This window comes from Neomonachus schauinslandi, chromosome 4, assembly GCF_002201575.2.
Source record: "Neomonachus schauinslandi chromosome 4, ASM220157v2, whole genome shotgun sequence".
In the NCBI taxonomy this organism is placed as follows: domain Eukaryota; kingdom Metazoa; phylum Chordata; class Mammalia; order Carnivora; family Phocidae; genus Neomonachus; species Neomonachus schauinslandi.
Window position 1 is genome coordinate 9,023,408 of NC_058406.1, and position 19,282 is coordinate 9,042,689.

The following is a 19,282-nucleotide window of genomic DNA, read 5'->3' on the forward strand; positions in this document are numbered from 1 at the left end:
CCATTCAGTCTTCTTGGTTTAAAAATGGGGAGTCCTGCCCAGTTTTCTCTGCAGGCCCTGCTGCACCAGGCTCAGTAATGTCTGTCTCTCCGTGAACTTGGTTCAAAAGGTTGGGAGAGGGCTGTGGCCTCACTGGAGCAAGTGGACCCAGAATCCAAAAGAAACGTGGATTGTTAGTGTGTTCTCACCCAAGGAATTTCCTTTACCGATTTGTCTCACTAGAGATGAAGAGTCTAGAGAGCTTCCTCATGCCCCCACCGTCAAAGGGTAAACATCCTGTGAGTGTCCCTGGCACACATCCTGGAAACGCTCCCCGGACAGGGCCCCACTTCTTCCCTGTAGTGCCTGTGTCCTCTCCAGCCTCTGCCAACTTCTGGCCACTTCTGACGCTCTTTAAGGTCATTGCTGTCAACTTTGAAAACGTTTGGAATGTCTTTGTGACCTAGGATGGTCTTTTGAAGAGACTCCATGGAGAGTCCCCGGCTGGTTTTGGCAGCTTCTTTTTTTGAGGGGGGGGGGGTTGCCTTTCATCAAGGCCTCATGACTTACTCTGATTGCCTAAACCTGATTTCAGCAAAGTGTGCAGTAGCTTTTACCCCATTTGAAATGTGTGGTGGTGTTGGCCAGTCACACAGTGTTCTCGGAAAACCGAGGATCTATATTTAGTTCTCTCTGCCTTGTATTTTATGGGGCCCCAACTTTCCCCAAGGGCCACTATGTGCTAGTCTGTTGATTTAGTCCTACTGTCTTCATAGTCTCCTGATTGCCCGTGTGCTTCCCACACTCAGGAACTAGAAAGTAGCCACTGTTAACTTCTTAGGTGGTCTTTGATTTTTTTTAAACTGGGACACACTTCACTTCAGACTAACATGTAATATATATTCTCGGACTTTAAACTTAGTGGGCAAATCTGAGTCTGCCGGTTCCCCAACTAGAGTTGGCCCTCCTGTAACCTATCAAGAGGTTGACAGAATGCCCCTAAGTTACCTTGCCAGGTGCATGGAATTGATGGGGTTCGGCTTTAAATGCTTTTGCTTTTGTCCTCAGCCAGGTTACAACAGCCCTTGTCTCTTTTGCTAGGTATCATTGGTGGATTGACCAGTGTGATCACCTCAACAGTGGAAGGAGTGAAAACAGAAGGGGGTGTCAGCGGTTTCATATCTGGCCTTGGGAAAGGGCTCGTTGGCACTGTAACCAAGCCAGTGGCAGGTGCCCTGGATTTTGCATCAGAAACAGCCCAGGCAGTGAGAGACACAGCCACGCTCAGTGGCCCGAGGTCAGTGGTCATTTGTGGGGGGGGGGGGAGTCACTTTTGCAATTTCCAGCCCAGGTCTGCTGCCTCTCCTGATCTATGCTGATGTGATTAATCGTATACTTTCTGCCTTAAGATGCCGTTTTTTAAAACTTGAATACATGTATCTAAAATTTCTGACCTGCCTAATATAAATACATGAAAATAAGGCACAAAAATCTGGCATAAATTCTTCCAGATCTGTATCTGCCTATCTTTATCTATGTCTATAATTCATATATATATAAAATGTTGTTTTTCTTCATTAGAGGGGTCAGAAATAGGATTACACCCTTACAAATCACCAAACTAACTAGACCCCCCACATGCACATTAAGAAAACTATCAGGCTGCAGGCTGTGTCTGGCTCCTAGGCTCCATGGCATGTTCTAGAATCCCTGCAGTTGCAGTTCACCACGTGAGTCTGTCCTTTCTTAGTTCTCCTTCCACTTGGACGTGCGGGCCAGTCCCCCAGCCTCATGAAGGAATTCCCCAGGCAGGTTGGCAGTTCTGCTGTGAGATGCCATCTTGCCTTGATACCAGCTGAGAAGGGAAATCGGGGGCAGCCCATATGGCTCTGCAGCCCACAGAATCCAACTACTTTAACATAGTTCTTTGTGTTAATAGCCTATTTGAGCCTTCCTTTTTCAGAGTGACTAATTGGGGATCTTATCAACAAAGGGTATAATGAATGTTACAGTTCCCAGCCAAGCTGGATGCCACTTAAGCCCAGAAGGATTTTGCTGCTCCCTGGTTAAGAGATATTCCCCGAGGGAATTAGCGTGCCCTTTTAGAATGTCTAGGGCCTGGGCCTTGTCCACACCCTATTGCTCCCTCGAATAGGATTTGAAGTGAAATCGTCCCCAATTAAAATGAATCCATGTGTCTGTCACCAGGAAGCCTTACCGATGACACATTACTGCAGGGGAAATGCTTAAGATTATAGACTGGGACCATGTAATATGTTCTGCCAGAATGTCTTCCATCTGGAAGCAGCTGCTTTTTAAAAAAGGATCTGTAGAGTTTACTTAAGTTACATTCTATTCTCAGATACAGGGCTGAAACAATCCTTGAGTATATTTTGAAGCATTTATGAAATTGGGGGGAGGGGCAGTAGGGAAGCTTCAAAAGTATTTCCAGTTAGTTTTTCTGTGTCTGCTGGAAGCCCCAGAAGTCCACCTCCACTATTTTGTTAGGACAATAAGACCTAACGATGCGTGAGTAAAGCAGGAGACCCCTAAGAATTCCGAAAGAAGCCTCCTTATTTGTAAAATCCCAGAGTGGCCAAGGGATTGAGTGATTTGTTTCAAAAGGGGTCTGAGGTATATGTGTTTAATTTTTAAAATATCATCTTTTGTTAGGAACTTCAGTGATATTGACCAGAAAGAAATGACTTGAAGTTTCTACGGTATCAGTTTGGAAGTCTTGATAAAGCTTTGCCTTCTTTTTAGGAGCATAAGAAAGGCACAGAATGGTTGCCGCAGAAAGCAAGATATCCTTGCAGTTTCACGGGCTGTCCTGCACTGATATAGCAGGTTCCATTCGTGTCACCAGGTGTATACCTGTCAGTCAGTCATTTCTAGCCAGTAAATATTGATTGAAAATTTTCTAAGGACTCGGGGTTGGGAAACTAGCAGAAAGAGGGCCCTGCTCTTCCCCTGGTCCAGTGGGGAAGCAAACATAAAACAAATTATCAGGGTAATAATTACTTGCTAAAATTGTGATAAATGACACAGGAGATTTACAGGGTGCTGTGAGACCATGTAATTGGAGAAAGTAAAGGGGAGAAGGAGGTTGGCTAACCTGTGGTCAGTGGGGTCACGAAAGGCTTTTCAGGGGAAGTGCTGTTCCGAAGTCCAGTGTGCTATCTATTGCGCCATGGAGCCCCCTGGGAAGTGCTAGTTAGGATGAAGCCTGAAGCATATGGTGGGGGTTGGCCAGGTGAAGGGAAGAGAGAATCACATTCCAGGTAAAAGGGGTCCAGAGAGGCTAGGCAACTTGCCTGAAAACAAACAGTAATCAGGCATTCTAATTGAAGTCTAGCTGCAAATTCCCTGAAATAGCTCTCTTTGTTGCCCTTCACTCCTAGAAACAAAAGCTACAGTGGTAAGTGAGAAGCAGCCAGGTAGTCATCGGCCTGGGGACCTGGGAGCTTCAATGAGGGGCAAGTAAGCTTCTGCATCCCCTCTCTGTTCTCAGAGGAGCCACTGGTGGGAGAGCCCTGGCCAAAGTTGCCAGAGGGGAGTGGGGCATGTGCTGGGCTGTCTAATTGGGAGCCTCGAAGAGATTTGGCCTTTACCCTTTATTGCACTGAAAAGACATTACAGCTTCTTCTGACACACTTTGACCAGTTTCCCTCCGTCCACTTGTCTGGGTCCCAAAGTAGGTTATTAATGACCATCCATGTGTTAGAAAAGAACACTTGGCCTGGAAAACAGCAGGTCTGGGTCCCAACCCCCCTCTTAGCTTAAGTCTCCTCACCTCCTTAAGCCTCAGTTTTTCCATCTATAAATTGGGGATAAATATACCTGTCTGTTTATTCCCTCTCTCAGAGGTCTGAAGCCCAACCAGGGTTATTTTAATGTGGATGCTATAAGGAACTATAAAATGCTGGACGGTCCTATTTTTGAAAGTCACATTAAAGGAGCACAGAGATTCTTGCAGGTGGAGAAATGTTTCGGTGCCTTGAGGGTTTGTTCTGATGACACTGTGATCTCTTAGGAACATACTAGTTCTACCAAGGGATAAATCACCCTGGTTTCTTGGAAGTGAGTTATAACCATCTCCAATCATCCCAGTTGATTGAACAGGATCCAGGGGTGTTACTCAGGGTTTTTCCCCACTGTTTAGACAACAGGGACTAACAAATGATTTGAAGGGATTAGAAGTGAGATTCTGACCGAAGGCTGACCTGAGCCCAGGGACCGAGCCAGGAATAGAACCCAGGAGTCCAAGAGTTCTGCCTCTGAGTCTGCTCTTGGAATGAGACTTTCTGCTTCCTTTGTACTATTTCATCCAAGTGAAGGCTTAGATCTTAGCATCTATGTTTTAAATGACTCAAATTTTAAGCAGATGATAGCAAAGTAAGCCATAAAACTGTGAAAGAATATTCCTTCCAGTAATCCATCTGAAAAGTGGCCTTACAGGAAATATTGGCTCCTTTTCGTGTTTATTTGAACATGATTTTATTTATAGGGAGCCCCCCCCTCCTTGAGTTCCTTTAGATTAAAATACTTCCAAGTTTCTCTCTTTGGTGGAGTGTGCAGGCATTCCGAAGAGACAGTCACCTAACTTTCCCCTGAAATTGCCATGCCATCTGATAGTTCTTGGGAAGGCAGGTGGGGGTGGGGGGTGAAGAGGGCGGAGGACAGCAGAGCCTTTGGCCTCCGCATGAATGTTGTAGACCAGTATCCCCTGCTGCATTCGTTAACTGTGCAAGTATGTGTGGTTTGGAACCGAAATAAGAAGCCTTTTCCAAGGCAACGTTGTGCTGGCTCAGGTTGCATCTTCTAGTCTACGTGTATGGGGCCACATTTGTCTGTTCCCAAGTAAAGTTCATGAAAATGGCACAGCTGGTGGCCACACTTGTGGTCCATGGAAGCCATGCCAAACAGCCCGCCACCTTTCAAACAGGCCAGGCCAAAGCAGGGCACCCGCTGGGCTGCCTGCCCAGCTCCTGCATGTGTGGTGGTATTCGATGGTAGTATTTGAAAAGATACTTGGGTGGGTAGAAAGCCGCAGAGACCCAGGGGCAGCCATTGCCCAACGGAAGGCAAAAATAATGTTGAAAAGGGGAGTATTGGATTCTGGGCTATTTATTTGCTTGTTTATTTCTCTAAATACCATCTGTTGTAGGCTTTGGGCTACATGACATTTTAGGAAAGTAACAGATGATGATTTATGAAGCTACGCCCTGAGGTTTCCTCCAAAATATTTCTTCACCTTTTTAGTCAAGACCCAAAATGGGGAGAGAAGTGGGAGCTGGCAGAACTTGAAATATTTAAACTAATTTAACAAAGCTCAGGAGTGTTGGAGCTTATCTCATTTAAGTTAGATAAGGAGGAACGGGGAATTTGAAGGATAATGATAGAGCAGTGCTTAAGAATATAGCCATCAGGACTTTGATAATGCTCTGGAATCCCAGGACCCCTGTATTGTGCATGTAGATGTAAATTCCAGTTGCTCTGAGGGCTTTCAAGTAACCTTTTGGTTGATGTCATGGAAAAGATTTATGGTAGGCATATTTGACTTTTTCAGTACAAACACTCCCAAGACACCACCCAAAATTCGTTCAAGACACTTTCAATTAATGGCCTTCTGGATGTGAAAGTGAAGCGGATTTTCTTAAGGAAAAGTCCTTTTTGTTATAGTGTTTGCATTGTACCGATGACTGTCCAAGACGGAAGGGAAAGACCCTCTTGGGTCACCAGAACCTGAATGCAGTCAGGTTGGACAGATCGGAAAAAAGTCCACAAAGGAAATTTAGGAAATGCTTTCACTACTCTTTCATTCCAGTTTGGAAATACTGCTTGTAATGATTCGGCCCTGAAAGCAGCCATTTGTCCTTCTTGGTTTTATACATAACACATTAAGCCAAACTGGTTTGAACGGAGCCTTCAGGGAACTTTCAGAGGTAAAAATCTTAATAAAAGTTAAAATGTTTGTTAGGATATGTCAGTGCCATCAGTTTTTTCCACCAAAGCAGAGGAGAGTGGACTGACGTCCCCTGTATCCGGGGACAGGAGCCATCAGTTTTTTCCACCTAAAGCAGAGGAGAGTGGACTGACGTCCCCTGTATCCGGGGACAGGAGCAAGTCCAATATTGCTTGGAAGGTTTCTGTTTTATCTGAAAACTGTAAATGAATTTTACCTTTTATCCCATATTTGTTTTCATAAGATAATGTTTTTAATAAATGCTACCAAGTAAAATGAGCCCTTCAGAAGGATACACCAGGTCATCCTGTAGCTTCCTCCTCATACTCCTTTAAGTGCCACAAGACATGCTTTCCAGATGAGTCCTGTAGACCCTCGTAGCACTGATGTAAAGACAGGTATATGAACACGAGTGAAAAGCCAGAGCCTAGTACCGATTTGACGCTGAGGCTCAGTTTCTGGCCTTTGGGCGAATCTGTCTGTTGGCTTGCTAGCTGTCCGCTGCCTGGGGCAGCCAGTGCATTGCTGCATTGCATGCCAGCTTTATCATGGGAAGGAATTTGATTTCGGTGGCACTGAAAAAGGATTGCTGTGTCCATCCAAAGGGAAGGGACTGTTCACACCTCCCCTCTCCTGTCCCAAAATGGTACATTGGATAGGGAGCGGCCACTTGACCTATCTCCTGCTCACCCTTGGGTATGTATGTGGTGAGAGCCATATATTCGCACTTCCTAATCTTGCCAAACCAGGCCCTTCCAGAGAATGCCCCAAGGTGGATGGATCATTTTCTCACTCTTTCTGAGCAACCCCCGCAGAAGAAACAACATTCAGAGCCGTGTCACAACATAGGCTGTCTCGCTGGGGTCTGAAATTAAGCTGATGAAGTCACAGGATAAGACATTGTTTAGAAACATCTTTCATGCCTTATAAGTTAAAATTCCTCTCACAGGAACACAAGCAGAGAGCTCTTAGGTTTTCCAAGACAGACTTCTTCCCTCTTGCTAGACTGTAAATACTGTACTTTCCTTTCACTCAGAGGCTCCAAACGATGCCACTCTTGTTATAACATAACCTATGGAAAGCTCAGATCTGTTGCTAAAAAAAATAAATGGAAACCTGCACACACATATTTGAGAAGAGTCTTTCCATTTCTGAAATCCCATGACTCATTTTTATGCAAGATTATCTGTGAAGGAAAAAAAACACTTTTTTGGTCATGGTACATTATAATCGTTTCTAGAAAGGAGAGTGTCTATTTTTTGCCATTTTTGGCATGCAGAGATGACTGGCTTCATGGGAACAGCACAATCCTGTTTCCAAAAGTAAAAATAAACTGAATTTATGCACGTACATCTTTTAAGTACAGTCCTTGTATCTCAACCAGCAGGTCTTTGCTCAAAGAAGATAGAATGGAAAAGTCTAAGTGCTTTCAAATTTTGTTTTTTTCCATTTGAAAATTAAATAATCAACCCAGCCATTGTACATGTTGGGTCCTTTCCTTGTTCGGTGACTTGGATTCGTAAAACTCCAGAATGACTGCGTTTGAGATTTTTGTTTTGAACTTAAAGAGAAACAGAACAGCATATTCCTTCCTGAGAAAAATTTGTATTTCGTGCGTTAGAAAAGAATGAAAAGCCATCTCCTGTTTCTGGAATTCCTCTGCAAAGGCGTTAAGTTCACTTGTTCTTAGGTTTTGATGACTACCCTACGTCTCTAATGGTTTTCCCTTACGAGTCATCCCTTTTTGCCCAGGATGTAATTGGAATCCCCCTTAAAGAGAGGATCCAGGTTTGAGTTCAGATCCCCTGCTCCCAGAAAGCTTTAGGGTGTGAGGTAATTGTGAGGTACGGAGAGGACCAGTGGGCTAGCAAGGGACTGAATGAGGACTATAGTGTTGTTTTACAAGGGAAAGCTTGTAATCCTTTGGGGAAGGAAAGGCAAGTTTGGGGGTTGTAATGAACCCAGAGTCTCCTTGCCCCCCATACCTTTATTTAGTCTCTTTTGCCAGACCACCTCTCAAAGACAGATTCTTGCTAAGTTTCTCACTAACTTGTCGAATGGGGAGAAATAAGATTGAATTTGTAAAACATTTTAATCACAGTATACTCTAAAAGAAACAGTTTTCTTACATTGGGCTTATATAACTTGAATCGAGTTAACAGTGTTACTGGTCTATATCCTTAGTGGATTTACTTGGATACATAGAGGAAACTGATTTCTCATTAGCACAAAATTTGTCCATGTGGGTCCTTTCAGAACAGAGGCTCTCAAAATACGGCTTGAGGACCCCTAGGGAACCCCAACCTTTCCCAGGATCCATGAGGTCAAGCCTATTTTTATATATTTATATATGAATTCATACATAGGTAGATAGCTAAATAACCATTGTTATAATAATATTCTCTAATGAGTGTACGGTGGCGTTTTCTAGAAGCCACACAGCGTGTGATATTGCACACAGTGATTGACTGTAGAAGCAGATAAGAGAATGCAGCTGTTTTTTGTTAAGCAAAACTTAAAGAGATTTGCAGAGATGTAAAACAGGGCCACTCCTCGTACCTTCTGTGACTCCAGGAATATGCCGCTAGCCAACAAATGCCTGTTCCTGGTTAATTTCCTTGACAGGATGCTCTGTGTGAAAATGTGGTGATGATCCATCGTCCTTCGGGTAAATAGCGCCTATTGGCAGTGGTGGATTAATGTGGATTAAACTGCAGGAGCCCCCGTGATAGGATGCTTCACCTTGGCTTCCTGCCGACAGTTGTCAGCCCTCCTGGTTTGCTCCTGACTTTTACGGGGTTTCCTGAGGTAACCATTGGAAAGATTTTATTACGTACCAGAAAGACCTCTCACAATAATTTACCTAATTTAGTCCTTCACCCTAACCTACCATCCCAATAAATTTTAACTCCAGCAGCATGGGGAGTGAGGAGCACTTTACTTCAAAGCTCGGGGTCCATCTTATCGAAGGCGCCTTGCTCCTGCTAGCACTGGCCGAGCTCTTTCAGGAAACGGAGAAGGTATATCTAGGTCAGAGTTTACTTGGCAAAACCTCAGCTTTCTCCCCTAGCAAAGCTGGTGGAGCAGGACGAGCCTACAGTATTTGGATAAGCTCCTTTGAACTCTCTGTGGAAAGCAGTTTTTATGAGGCAGTTTTGCGTTAACACCAGAGGCAGCTCCTAGTAGATTTTCCCTCAACGTACTTCAAACATAGGTGATGCCAGGGGCGACCCAAGTGGCACCATAAAGTCCCGGGAACTGCAGGAAACTTCAGAGGAGAGTCAGAGCCGAACTTGGCTTCTCATGATGAGGAGGATGGGAGGAATCCTGGCTAACCCTAGTGGGTTAGGACTGGTTGGATCCAATGGAACCTCCCTGAGTTCTGCCAGGGTGGACAGAGGGCAAAGCTCATCCGTTCTCTAGACTTTCCTGATCTACCCCAGCAGCACAATTGGGGTGGTCATAACTGGCACCTGCCCACCTCCTAAGGCATTAAAGGCTAGATTACCATGTGTGAGTGTTTTCGTATCCCTCGTGAAAAGTTATGAGAGCCTCTGTGAGTTTTTACGTTTTTGTTTGAATTGTTGAGGGGTCCCATTAATTCAGTGTAGCTAATTCTAAACGTGTGATACTCTGATCCAGTTGCTTAGTAAACACCCTGGTTCAAGTATAGGCAAATTGACATCGGAAATGCATTAATTGGTGAAGTATGGACCTCCTACTATGTTCTAGGCGTATCATGAGAATATTGAATATTTAAAATCTCAGTATTTAAATATTTAAACACTAAATATTTAAATACTTATTTAAATAATTAAACACTTGGAAGAATCTTCCAGATTATTGAGAATCACCAAGTTGTTTGTGTGTTAATATTCTTAAATTGGTCTCACATGCTTATTAAAGCAAGTTTTCCTATAGCTTTCTTGAAGTACCCCTTTATTAGCGACTTGATTTACTGTTTGTTCTTGGAAACCACAGCATTGCATCTGTGTTGTGGTGCTGTATACTGGGGAGGCTTGGCGGATTTTCCAGCTTTGTTAACAGGTCCGTCACTGCTCTTTCAAAACTCTTAAATGATCTCTACTCTTTCTACCTTGTACGTATTTACTGAATATTATTTGATTTCTGCATTAATAAGAACAGTGGTTTTAAAAAGCTATGGCTTTGACCATAATTATCTCACTATAACAAATTTTTTTTCTTTTCAAATTAAATTGTATTTTGTCAAAGTAAATATGTGTCCACACTTTTAAAAGTCAAAGACTTTTCAACATGTCTGAAAATAAAAACCAGCAGTCTCCTGCCCCACTCATCCCTACCTCTGATTCCTGCTCCTCCAGAGGCAACCACTTTCAACACTTTTGACTGTTTCTTTGATTTGGAGGTATTTGCCTCTCTGTTTCTTTAAAAAAAAAAAAAGTGCTATTTCTTGCTATCGTTTGACTTCCTAGTCCCTCCCGTTCTTTTTCAGTATAGTTATATTGCCCTTTTTGGGTAAATCAGAATTCAGTTTTTACATTATTATGACTATGTCAACAGCATTCCCAGTGAAGCTACTAGGTTACTATGTTTCCTTTTTGGCTTCTTTTTTCTCCCTGGAGTTAGTAACTGCTTTGATTATTGTTGTTTGCTTCTTTTGCTACATGAATATTCCCATGTAATCTTCAAACTTACTTACTTTCATCTTTTTTACTCCAAGTTTAGTTAAGTCCTTAAAAAAGTTTTTTTCTATCTGCCTATTACTAACTTACCCACAAACTCTTCTCTGTGTGTTTAAAAATGTATGAAGCAGTTTATCAGTGTTAGGATTCTTCTTGCAAGTTCTTCCCCCGGGTGCCTTCTGCTCCTGTCTGGACGGACTGCTCTCTAGAACACTCTAGAGCCGGTGCCCTGGTGCTCAGTTCTGAGTTTCTTCCATTGGTTTGTTTTGGTCTTTTTCTTTCATGAACAGAGACAGTTCTCAGGTGGTTGTGATTCTTGACTGTCTGTTCTGCTCTCCTTTAAAGTGGAGGCACTGGTGAGCAGCGCGGGAGCCCTGTGCAGGGCCTGGGGCCTTCCCGGGGAGTGGTAGCTGGGGCCTGCTGCCTCTGCCCTTCTGTTCTGAAGGGGATGAGAAAGGGACCTGCACGTCTAGCTGCTGCTTAGGCTGTTAACCCATCTTCCTGTTCTCACCACCCCAACACCCTCACCTCCCTGTTCCTCCCTTTTTGCAGGCCATCAGGGCTTCTTGGTGTCCCATCTTTCTGAAATTTGGTGGGTTTTTCCGTACTAATTAGCTTACTCCTCTGTGGCTGCCACTCCCTCAGGCTTACATTTCAGCACCACATGTCCATCTGCTTTTCAGCTTCTAAAATATTGTTGACACCTTCTCTTTATCCTTTTGGATTTGTGCCATTTATATCCCTTTGCTTTCGCTTTAGAGACGTCTCTGGACTAAATCTGTCATATTTAATCAGAAGTCCTATAACTTGGACTTTTCACTAATTCATTCATCCTTTCTTGATGTCCTTTCCCCTCACATCCAACCAGTAGTTCCGAATTAATGTGGTTTTACCAAAATCCATATCCATTATTTCTGCTAAAACATTCTTTAAGTTTGGTGGTAGTAAGAAATTAAATAATAACATTATTGCTGACGATTTCTGACCTGATGCAGGCATTGTTCTAGGGACTTTACATGTATTATCCCATTTAATCACCACAGCAACTTCTAAACAGCATCTGGTTGGGCAGTCAGCAGCCCTTCCTTCCCAGGAAGGTTTAGAATGGGTCTGGTGAGAAGTCGTTGCTACTCCCAACCGCAGCTTTAAGTCTGGTCTTGGTCTTTAATCTCTCATTCTGTGTGTTGTAAAGAAAACAGGTTGTAGAAGGCTCTTGTCAGATCCCAGGGACATGAAAGAAATAGCACACCCCACAGTAGTGACATGGCCCTGTCACCACCCCTCATGGAACCATAAAAGCTATTCAGAGGGGCCGGCAGCTGGTGAGCGACTGTACTTAGATCCTGGGTGCTGATGGGTGTTTTGTAGTTTCCAAGGGAAGTTGCTGAAAGTTTTCTTATCTTGACACTCCAAGGGCAAGAGGTCTTTCTTCAAAGAGAAGCACTCGTTTCAGAAAGAGATGTGGAAAGAACATAAAATCACAGCTCTTCCCCAGGTCTGGAGAAGAAATGGGAAGTGCACTGTGGTAGCCAGTGTAAAAAGAAACCAAGTGTTTGCAGGAATCAGGACGGGGTTCCCGCAACACTCTTTGGTCCCCACATCTATAAGACAAGGCCAGAGGGCCTGTGGGAGGCAGACAGTCCTGGATCTGAGTCATGGCACTGCTGTTTGTCAGCTGTGGCCTGGAGCAAGCCTGTCTGTGCCTGTCTCTGAGGTGAGAGTCCTCTCGCTCCTGTGGAGTGCGGACAGCAATGCCCGCCGTCGTGGGTGCTCACGTGGATTAGATGGCACATTGGACGTAAAGCACTTAGCCTGCTGTGGGGCGTGTAGTTAGGACTCGAGAAATGGCGTCGGGGTCCGAAGTCTTTCTGAATATGTATTGAGCGTAAGTGAAACGGGGATTATGTCTTCACCGCTCATCTACACTCTGTCCCTGAAAACATGCTGACCGCTTGCTCTAGTCTACGATGCCAAGTTCACATGCTGTGTTGGGTTTCTGTCCCTCCTTTTCTCTTTCTTCACACAGACTAGACATTAAAGTCAGGCCCACACACTGGTGCTAGTCACGGGGTTGCAGTTGCTGGGTGGGAGAACTCACCTGGGCTCTCAGCCTTTGTGTATGAGAACCCCTTTGAAAAAGGTGTGCAGAGGCCACAAACTTGCTCTGAACCCGCTTGTGAAGAGCAGGTGATCCCAAACTATTGTTAGTGTCTGCTGTAAATGATATGCCTCTGGGTTCGAGCAGAGTTCAGCCAGAAGCCCCACATGACATGGAAATCTGTCCTGGAGCCAGGTTTGTTGGGTAAAAGTTATGTAGCGAATGTCTCCAAACATTGGCATCTGTTGTCTGCCGAGGCTAGGACGACCGGGAATGATGGAGTGCTTACGGAAATTGGGACGGGGCATGCGACCCTGTGACAGCTGACAGACGGTTCCAGGCCACTGTTGCTCATCCAGCTTTTTTGATAAACAGCTTTAAAAGCATTACGTAGTTTGGAAAGCATTCCTCAAAAACAGTTATATTTTCCAGACGCATGACAGTCCACTGTTGAGTATTGCGGAAGGGTTTTGAGTTGTAGAATCAGATCCCCCTTTGGTGGGGCCGTTGGAACTATTGCAGGCTTATCTGTGTGAGTCCCTCCAGGACGGCCTTCCAGCAATGTTATCGCGTAGGTCGGGGTCCCCTATGTCTGTTAAACAAGCAAAAAAGTGCTCTTGGGGTCAGGGCTGGAATTTAAAAGGAGAAACTCTTTCTTTCATTTCTGGGTAGATGCGATGGGCTCTTTGAAGCGTCACTTTCATCGTGCACCCTTTATCTTGTGGCTTCCGCGTAAGGAAAGGGAGAGAGAACAGCTTATTGCAAAGCTCTGAGCCTTTGAAAATGAGCTTCGTCTAGATTATAAATGTTCATTTCAGACTTCACCTTCCCATTTGTCCTATTTCCGGAAACGTAGCTCTTGTTGCCTTTTGCTCTTCCTGGGAGATCCGGGGTGTCGAGGGCGAGGGAGGTGGCTCGCCGGGGAGTGGCGTCCGGGCTCCACAATTCATGTGGGACCTAGACTCGTACAGACTGTATGAGATGTACAAAGTGCTCCGGCGACAGGTTTTTTTTTTTTTTTTAAACTTTCACTGAATCCTAATATACCACAGGTTTTTGTTGTTTTTTTCAGTTTGGGGATAAGAGTCACGGGATTTTATTCTTAGTCCCAAAATGCAATGGTGGTGCTGACAGAGTAGCATGGAACATCATTCTGATTTATTGTGTCGAAGTGACAGCAGTTCATATTCTTTTAATCTGTCAGTGTAGGATCAGTTCCTCCTTGACTCAAGTCTCTGCAATCAAAATAACCTATCTGGATGTTCCCTTTGGGTATTGGAGGCAGCGTGGCCTCTTGGCAAGAGGACAGGGTCATAAATCGTGAGACCATAACCCTGATTTCAGCCCTGACATCCCTCTGCCTTGTGGTCGTGCGCCAGCAGCCTTTTGTCCCCTCCCCAGGTCAGTCTCCCCACTTCAGAGGGAGTGGGGGGCATCCCGGCCAGGTCCTGTCTGCCTGGCTGAGGTGAATAACTCCCTGAGGCATGGCACGGAATGGGCTGGCTTCGCCATCACGGAGGAAGCCGGGCACTGGGACGAAGCAGGAGCCCAGGCAGGACATATGAACGCTTGATAATATTTTCTAAAAATAAGAAGGCAGTAGGTTAATCTGAGGCAGTGTTGTACCTAAAATATTCCTGAGCAACCCTTGGCCCTCGGCTGAACCCCAGCTGGGCTTAGCACCATTTAAGTTGGTTACATCTAATCCCCCGAGGGGTTGGATCTGTGGCCATGCCTGCCGTCACTGCTTCAGCCCTCCCTCTGATTTCACCTCTGGGAAAACTAAAGTGGCCCGAGACGCAGCGATCTAGATCCCATGGGGGCAGCATGTGAGGACAGCCTCCATAAGACGCAGCATCCAGGCAAACCCTCGTATGCAGACTGCTTCCCACATACTCAGTCGTTGTAGAGGTACTTGAATGTGACGCAGCTTCTTTGAGCTGACGCCCAAGAAGTCAGTGTTTAAAAAACAAAACAAAACAAAACCCTTGACAGAGGCCATTTTGCATCAAGAATGGATGTGCATGGTATGAAAAAGCAAATTCCAAAACATATTCCCTTTTGGTTCCCAAACTAGTATCGAATTAGTCCTTCTTAGCCCTACCCACAATGCTAGAGTAAATAGCGGTGTCCCGGAGCATATGGAGAAGGTGGTCCGGAAAACACATGGGAGACAAGTGTGTGCAGCAGTGAGTCTACTGAGGCGGCTCTGCATCCTTCTTCTGAGCAACCACGTTCCCGCATTTTTGGAGTCGTGCCTCTTTGGTTACGTATGATTGTATGACCCCAAATACAGTCATCCAAGTGACCCTGAGATAAAGTCCCACAGGAAGTGGGGGCATCCAGGTCACGGTGTGTCAGCTCTCACAGTCTGTCTTGGTCCATAAGAGAGTCTCGTTCTCAGTGGTGAGCTTTTCCAGATTTTAATATATCGGGGAGTCTTGATGTATCTGGGCTCGCGATGGGCCACGGTGAGCCTTCAGAAGACCTGTTACACACCCGACACCCAGTGGAAACTGGCTTTCTCTGTGGGTATTGCTGTAACCTGTGTGATGATGTGGGCGTGTGCAGGTGCTCTGGAGACTGCCCTGGGAGAGGTGAGGTGTTATTATGACGAAAGACTTCACTGAACCCTGAACTCGTACGTGAATAACCAGAGACAGATTGAATAGATTACACATTTTTCCGGAGAATTTCCTAAATTAGCCTACCTAACTTTTTCTTGCCCTTTCTCTTTCCTGACCTAAGTAGTTCTCTCTAACCTATACTTCTTACAAACCCAGAACAAATAGTATCCAGTGAAAGAAGTGCCGTATAAACAGGGATTCTCAGTAGCTGGAGACAATTTTCTGTGATTCATTCATTCCAGGACACCTCCTATCTACCCAAAAAAGGTGCTTTGGGCTTTGGAATGACAGACTCATTAGCTCATCTCGAAATATCAGCACAGTGGATAAGGAAACCTTTGAGGAAAACATAAAAATGTGTGTACAGTTCATTCCAAAATAAATACATGGTTAGTTCCGATCAGGAGGCACCACTTTCACCTTCACGTTGGACGTGGCCCTCATTCGGAGCAGACCACTGGCCTCGCTAGACTCCATCGAAGAAGTGCATGTTGTTGCTAGTGTGGGATTTCTGGTTTTATTTCTAAACAAGCTTGGGCCCTAGCCTCGTACTGCACAACAGTGGCCAAAAAGACCAGCAGCGACTCCCCTCAGAGGCTTTCCTACCTGGTCCTCTCAGCATGTCTTTGGTTTAGTTTTTGGCTTGGGTTTGTTTTTTGTTTTTTTTTTTTATCCCTCTGTTCCTCTTAATCCTTCTTGCTCTATTATGCTTCGACTTTGGTTAGAAGAGTTCTGATAATCATTCCAGACGCCCAGTAGCCTCATGCAGAGGTGGGCCCACTGAGACATAACAGACGACAAACCATGCTGGTTCCCCTGCTGAACCGTGGATTTGCAGCTCATCCCTTGGAGAGCCTGGATTCAGCTCTGGCATGACCCCCTTTCTGGCCGTCAGATGGCATCCTCTGGAGTGAGCGGCAGATGCACCCTTCCGGAGCCGTTCTGGGAATGCTGTCCTTTTGGGTTAAACTCTAAAACTGAAGTGAAGGCCTGCCCATCGGGTTGACTGTTCAACCCTTTATATACTAATCAGAGATGCTAAATATCAAGGACGGAACATGTGGGCAGACCCGGCAGTTCTGATGCACGGGACCTTCTGTTTGATTCCATGACACTGGATCCCCCGTGCTTGCCTCCCTTCTGTGCATCCCAGCCTTGTAGCCAAGGACTGGAAAATGAGTTTACTTTTTCCTGCATTAATATTCATTTATTTTTTTTTAAAGATTTTATTTATTTATTTGAGAGAGAGAGTGAGAGAGAGAAAGAGCACAAGAGGGGGTAGCGGGAGAGGGAGAAGCAGACTCCCCGCTGAGCAGGGAGCCCGATGCGGGACTCGATCCCGGGACTCCAGGATCATGACCTGAGCCGAAGGCAGTCGCTTAACCAACTGAGCCACCCAGGCGCCCCTGCATTCATATTCAAACTAAGACCAGCTACTAGTCAGTGTTTGCCGTCCCATCCCCTGCGGGACCTGGGAAGACTAGAGGATGGCAGTGGGTTGTGGCTCCTTTTAGGGTCTTGGCTCTGGGAAGGGCAGGCTTGCCCCCATGGTACCCCCGAATTCACGCGTTCGCCTGGAGATGTGCCCCAGGAAGGCCTGGCTGCCATTTCCTAGACGGTTCAACAGGGATCAGACTTCAGGTTTTGCTTTCATGAGTCGTCCATCCAGGAGCAGCTCCGGGCCTATATGTAGGGCCCAGGGCCTGCTGGGATGGGGTTTTACACTTGGGCTGTCCTTTTGCCCTTCCACTGAACTCTTTCATTTCAGTCATGAGCAAACAGCCAGTGCCTGAGCTAACAACGCTGCAGTCCTCCAAAGCACGGCTCGCTTACAGTACCGAACAAAGGGAAGGAGGGCCGCGTGGGCCGGCCCAGGCCAAGGAATGTGGCTTCAGGGTTCTGCTCCATAAATTTAACCAGCACGACGAAAAGGAGATAATATGAGCCTTCGTGATGCTCTGAAAGGGGGAGGTTCTGTGTCCCATTGATTGCGGTCTGGCCCAGTGCCAGGCCCAAGCCTGACCGACAGTTGAACCATATCGTTAAGGCGTGTAACACAGCTCGAGTCTTGTACTGCCGCCAACGAGTACATGTCCACAGGGCAAACGTTTATAAGGAGCTGAGGCGGCTGTCCTGTTTAACCCTCTCACACCACGTGTAATAGACCCGGCTGCCATTCAGAACTTGCCCGTCCGAGGTCAAAAAGAAAAGCTAGCACACTTCTTTTCTCCAAGCAGAGCTTTTCAGGACTAGGGGGAGGGAAGAAATGCTGTCTAGAGAGGGTTTCCCTCGGGAGAAGCGAAGCAGTCTACCTCCTCCCCCCGTGGCCAGAAACGGGACACCAGAGCGCTTTATTCAAAGTAGCTCTCTGTTTGCGGTATAATGTTGCCGCAGGAAGTGGGGCTGACACCACAGGAAACCTACCCGTCTCGGCAGCGGTGGCTGGATGCCGACGGCCGAGCGTGCTCCTTGAGCGGCTGAGATGCGGGACGATTCTGTTTCCCTTCCCTGCCACACAGCCGCCTCGAAGGCTGGTGAAGGCCAGTGGTCGCCTCCCTCTCGGGCTTTCCAGAGCTGAGCCCAAATGCAGACACAGAGCAGGTGGAAGGCTGTCCCGTGGGATGGCCTGTTAGGCCAGGGCTCTGGCTGTCAGAGGCAGGCCACCAGGGAGGGCGTGGGGGAAAGGGGGGCGCCACCACAGCCAGGCCTGCAGACGCCTGGGTTTTCACGGTAACGCTGCACAGAGTAAATGCAAGACAGACACGGCTTCGGGTGTAAGTAGCGAGGAGGAAAGCACGGTCTGTCTTCCGAGGACCCTAGGAGAACAGTGGGTTAAGGGTGTAGTTTAGAGCTGTCCATCCTTTGGCCAGACGGGGGGCCTACATGTCCTATGTCCACACCGTCCAGCAAGACATACATTCCTGTCATTTCCAGAGAGCTTGTCTGCAAGGGACAAGGCATCGGAGGTGGGTAACCCGTGTCCCGGCTGACGGTGCTCCAGATACTGAATGCTTATGTGTGCCACACACTATTTTCGGCATTTTATTTTTGTGTATTACTGCCATGCTGTTTCATTTTCACAGCAACCCAGTGAGGTGGGCGCTTTATTTTCCCCATTTTACAGGTGAGAAACACGAGGCACAGAGAGGTTACGTGACTGATCTAAGATTGCAAAGGTAGTGAGAGGGAACCAGAATTTGAATCCTGGCACACATTCCTAACTTCTCTGCTCCTTTTGGATCACCCCTTGTTCTCTCCCATCAAAAGACCTCATGGATTTAAATCTGAGGCTTACCAGGTCTCATGATCCACTTCCTTTCGATTCTTGGCCATGAATATGGAGTGTGGGAATAGGCTATCTGCCTCTGACCCAGAAGATATGGGGGGAAATGCCAGTGCAGTTGTGTGTGTGGGGGGGGGTAGTTTCTATAAACTTTGGATCTCATGGTGTGGAGGATGCTTATCACATTCATTACCCACCTCCAGCTTAACCCCAAGACAGTGTGAGAGGACCACAGGAGACCCTCGCCTGCCAGTATCCATGCCTGGGGAACCTGGTCACTGAACTTTGTGTCCAGGAGCTGTCCCAGGCCCTCCTTCCCACACCCACACCCCGCACCCCACCACCACCACCAGTGAGAAACCACTGCAGCCTTCCAGTGCAGAATTTGTCAGTTTCACCAATGGCGTTGATCCGTCCTGGCTCCGCCTTATCTTTGCTCTGCCATCCAGCAAAAGCTATTTTCACCTGCTGGTCACCTGGGAACTCCAGCTGCTACACAGAACAGGAAGCCTTGGAAGAGACTGTCCAAGTAGTATGTGCTTAGCATGCTATAACCTCCTTTTCATGGCCAAGGATAGCTTCTGCTTACTTTGGTGCTATGGGGCCTGGAAAAAAAAAAAAAATGCTTTTAGAGGTAGGAGAAGCACCTGGCCCACCCTGAGGTCA

At 46.3% G+C, this 19,282-nt stretch overlaps 1 protein-coding gene across 1 annotated transcript in view; it reads left to right on the top strand.

Moving 5' to 3' along the window:
• Positions 1-19,282, top strand: part of VPS13D (vacuolar protein sorting 13 homolog D) — a 243,709-nt gene that overhangs the window by 197,745 nt on the left and 26,682 nt on the right. The window contains 1 exon segment of the mRNA XM_044914385.1: positions 1,081-1,276. Coding sequence (XP_044770320.1) covers positions 1,081-1,276 — 196 coding nt within the window.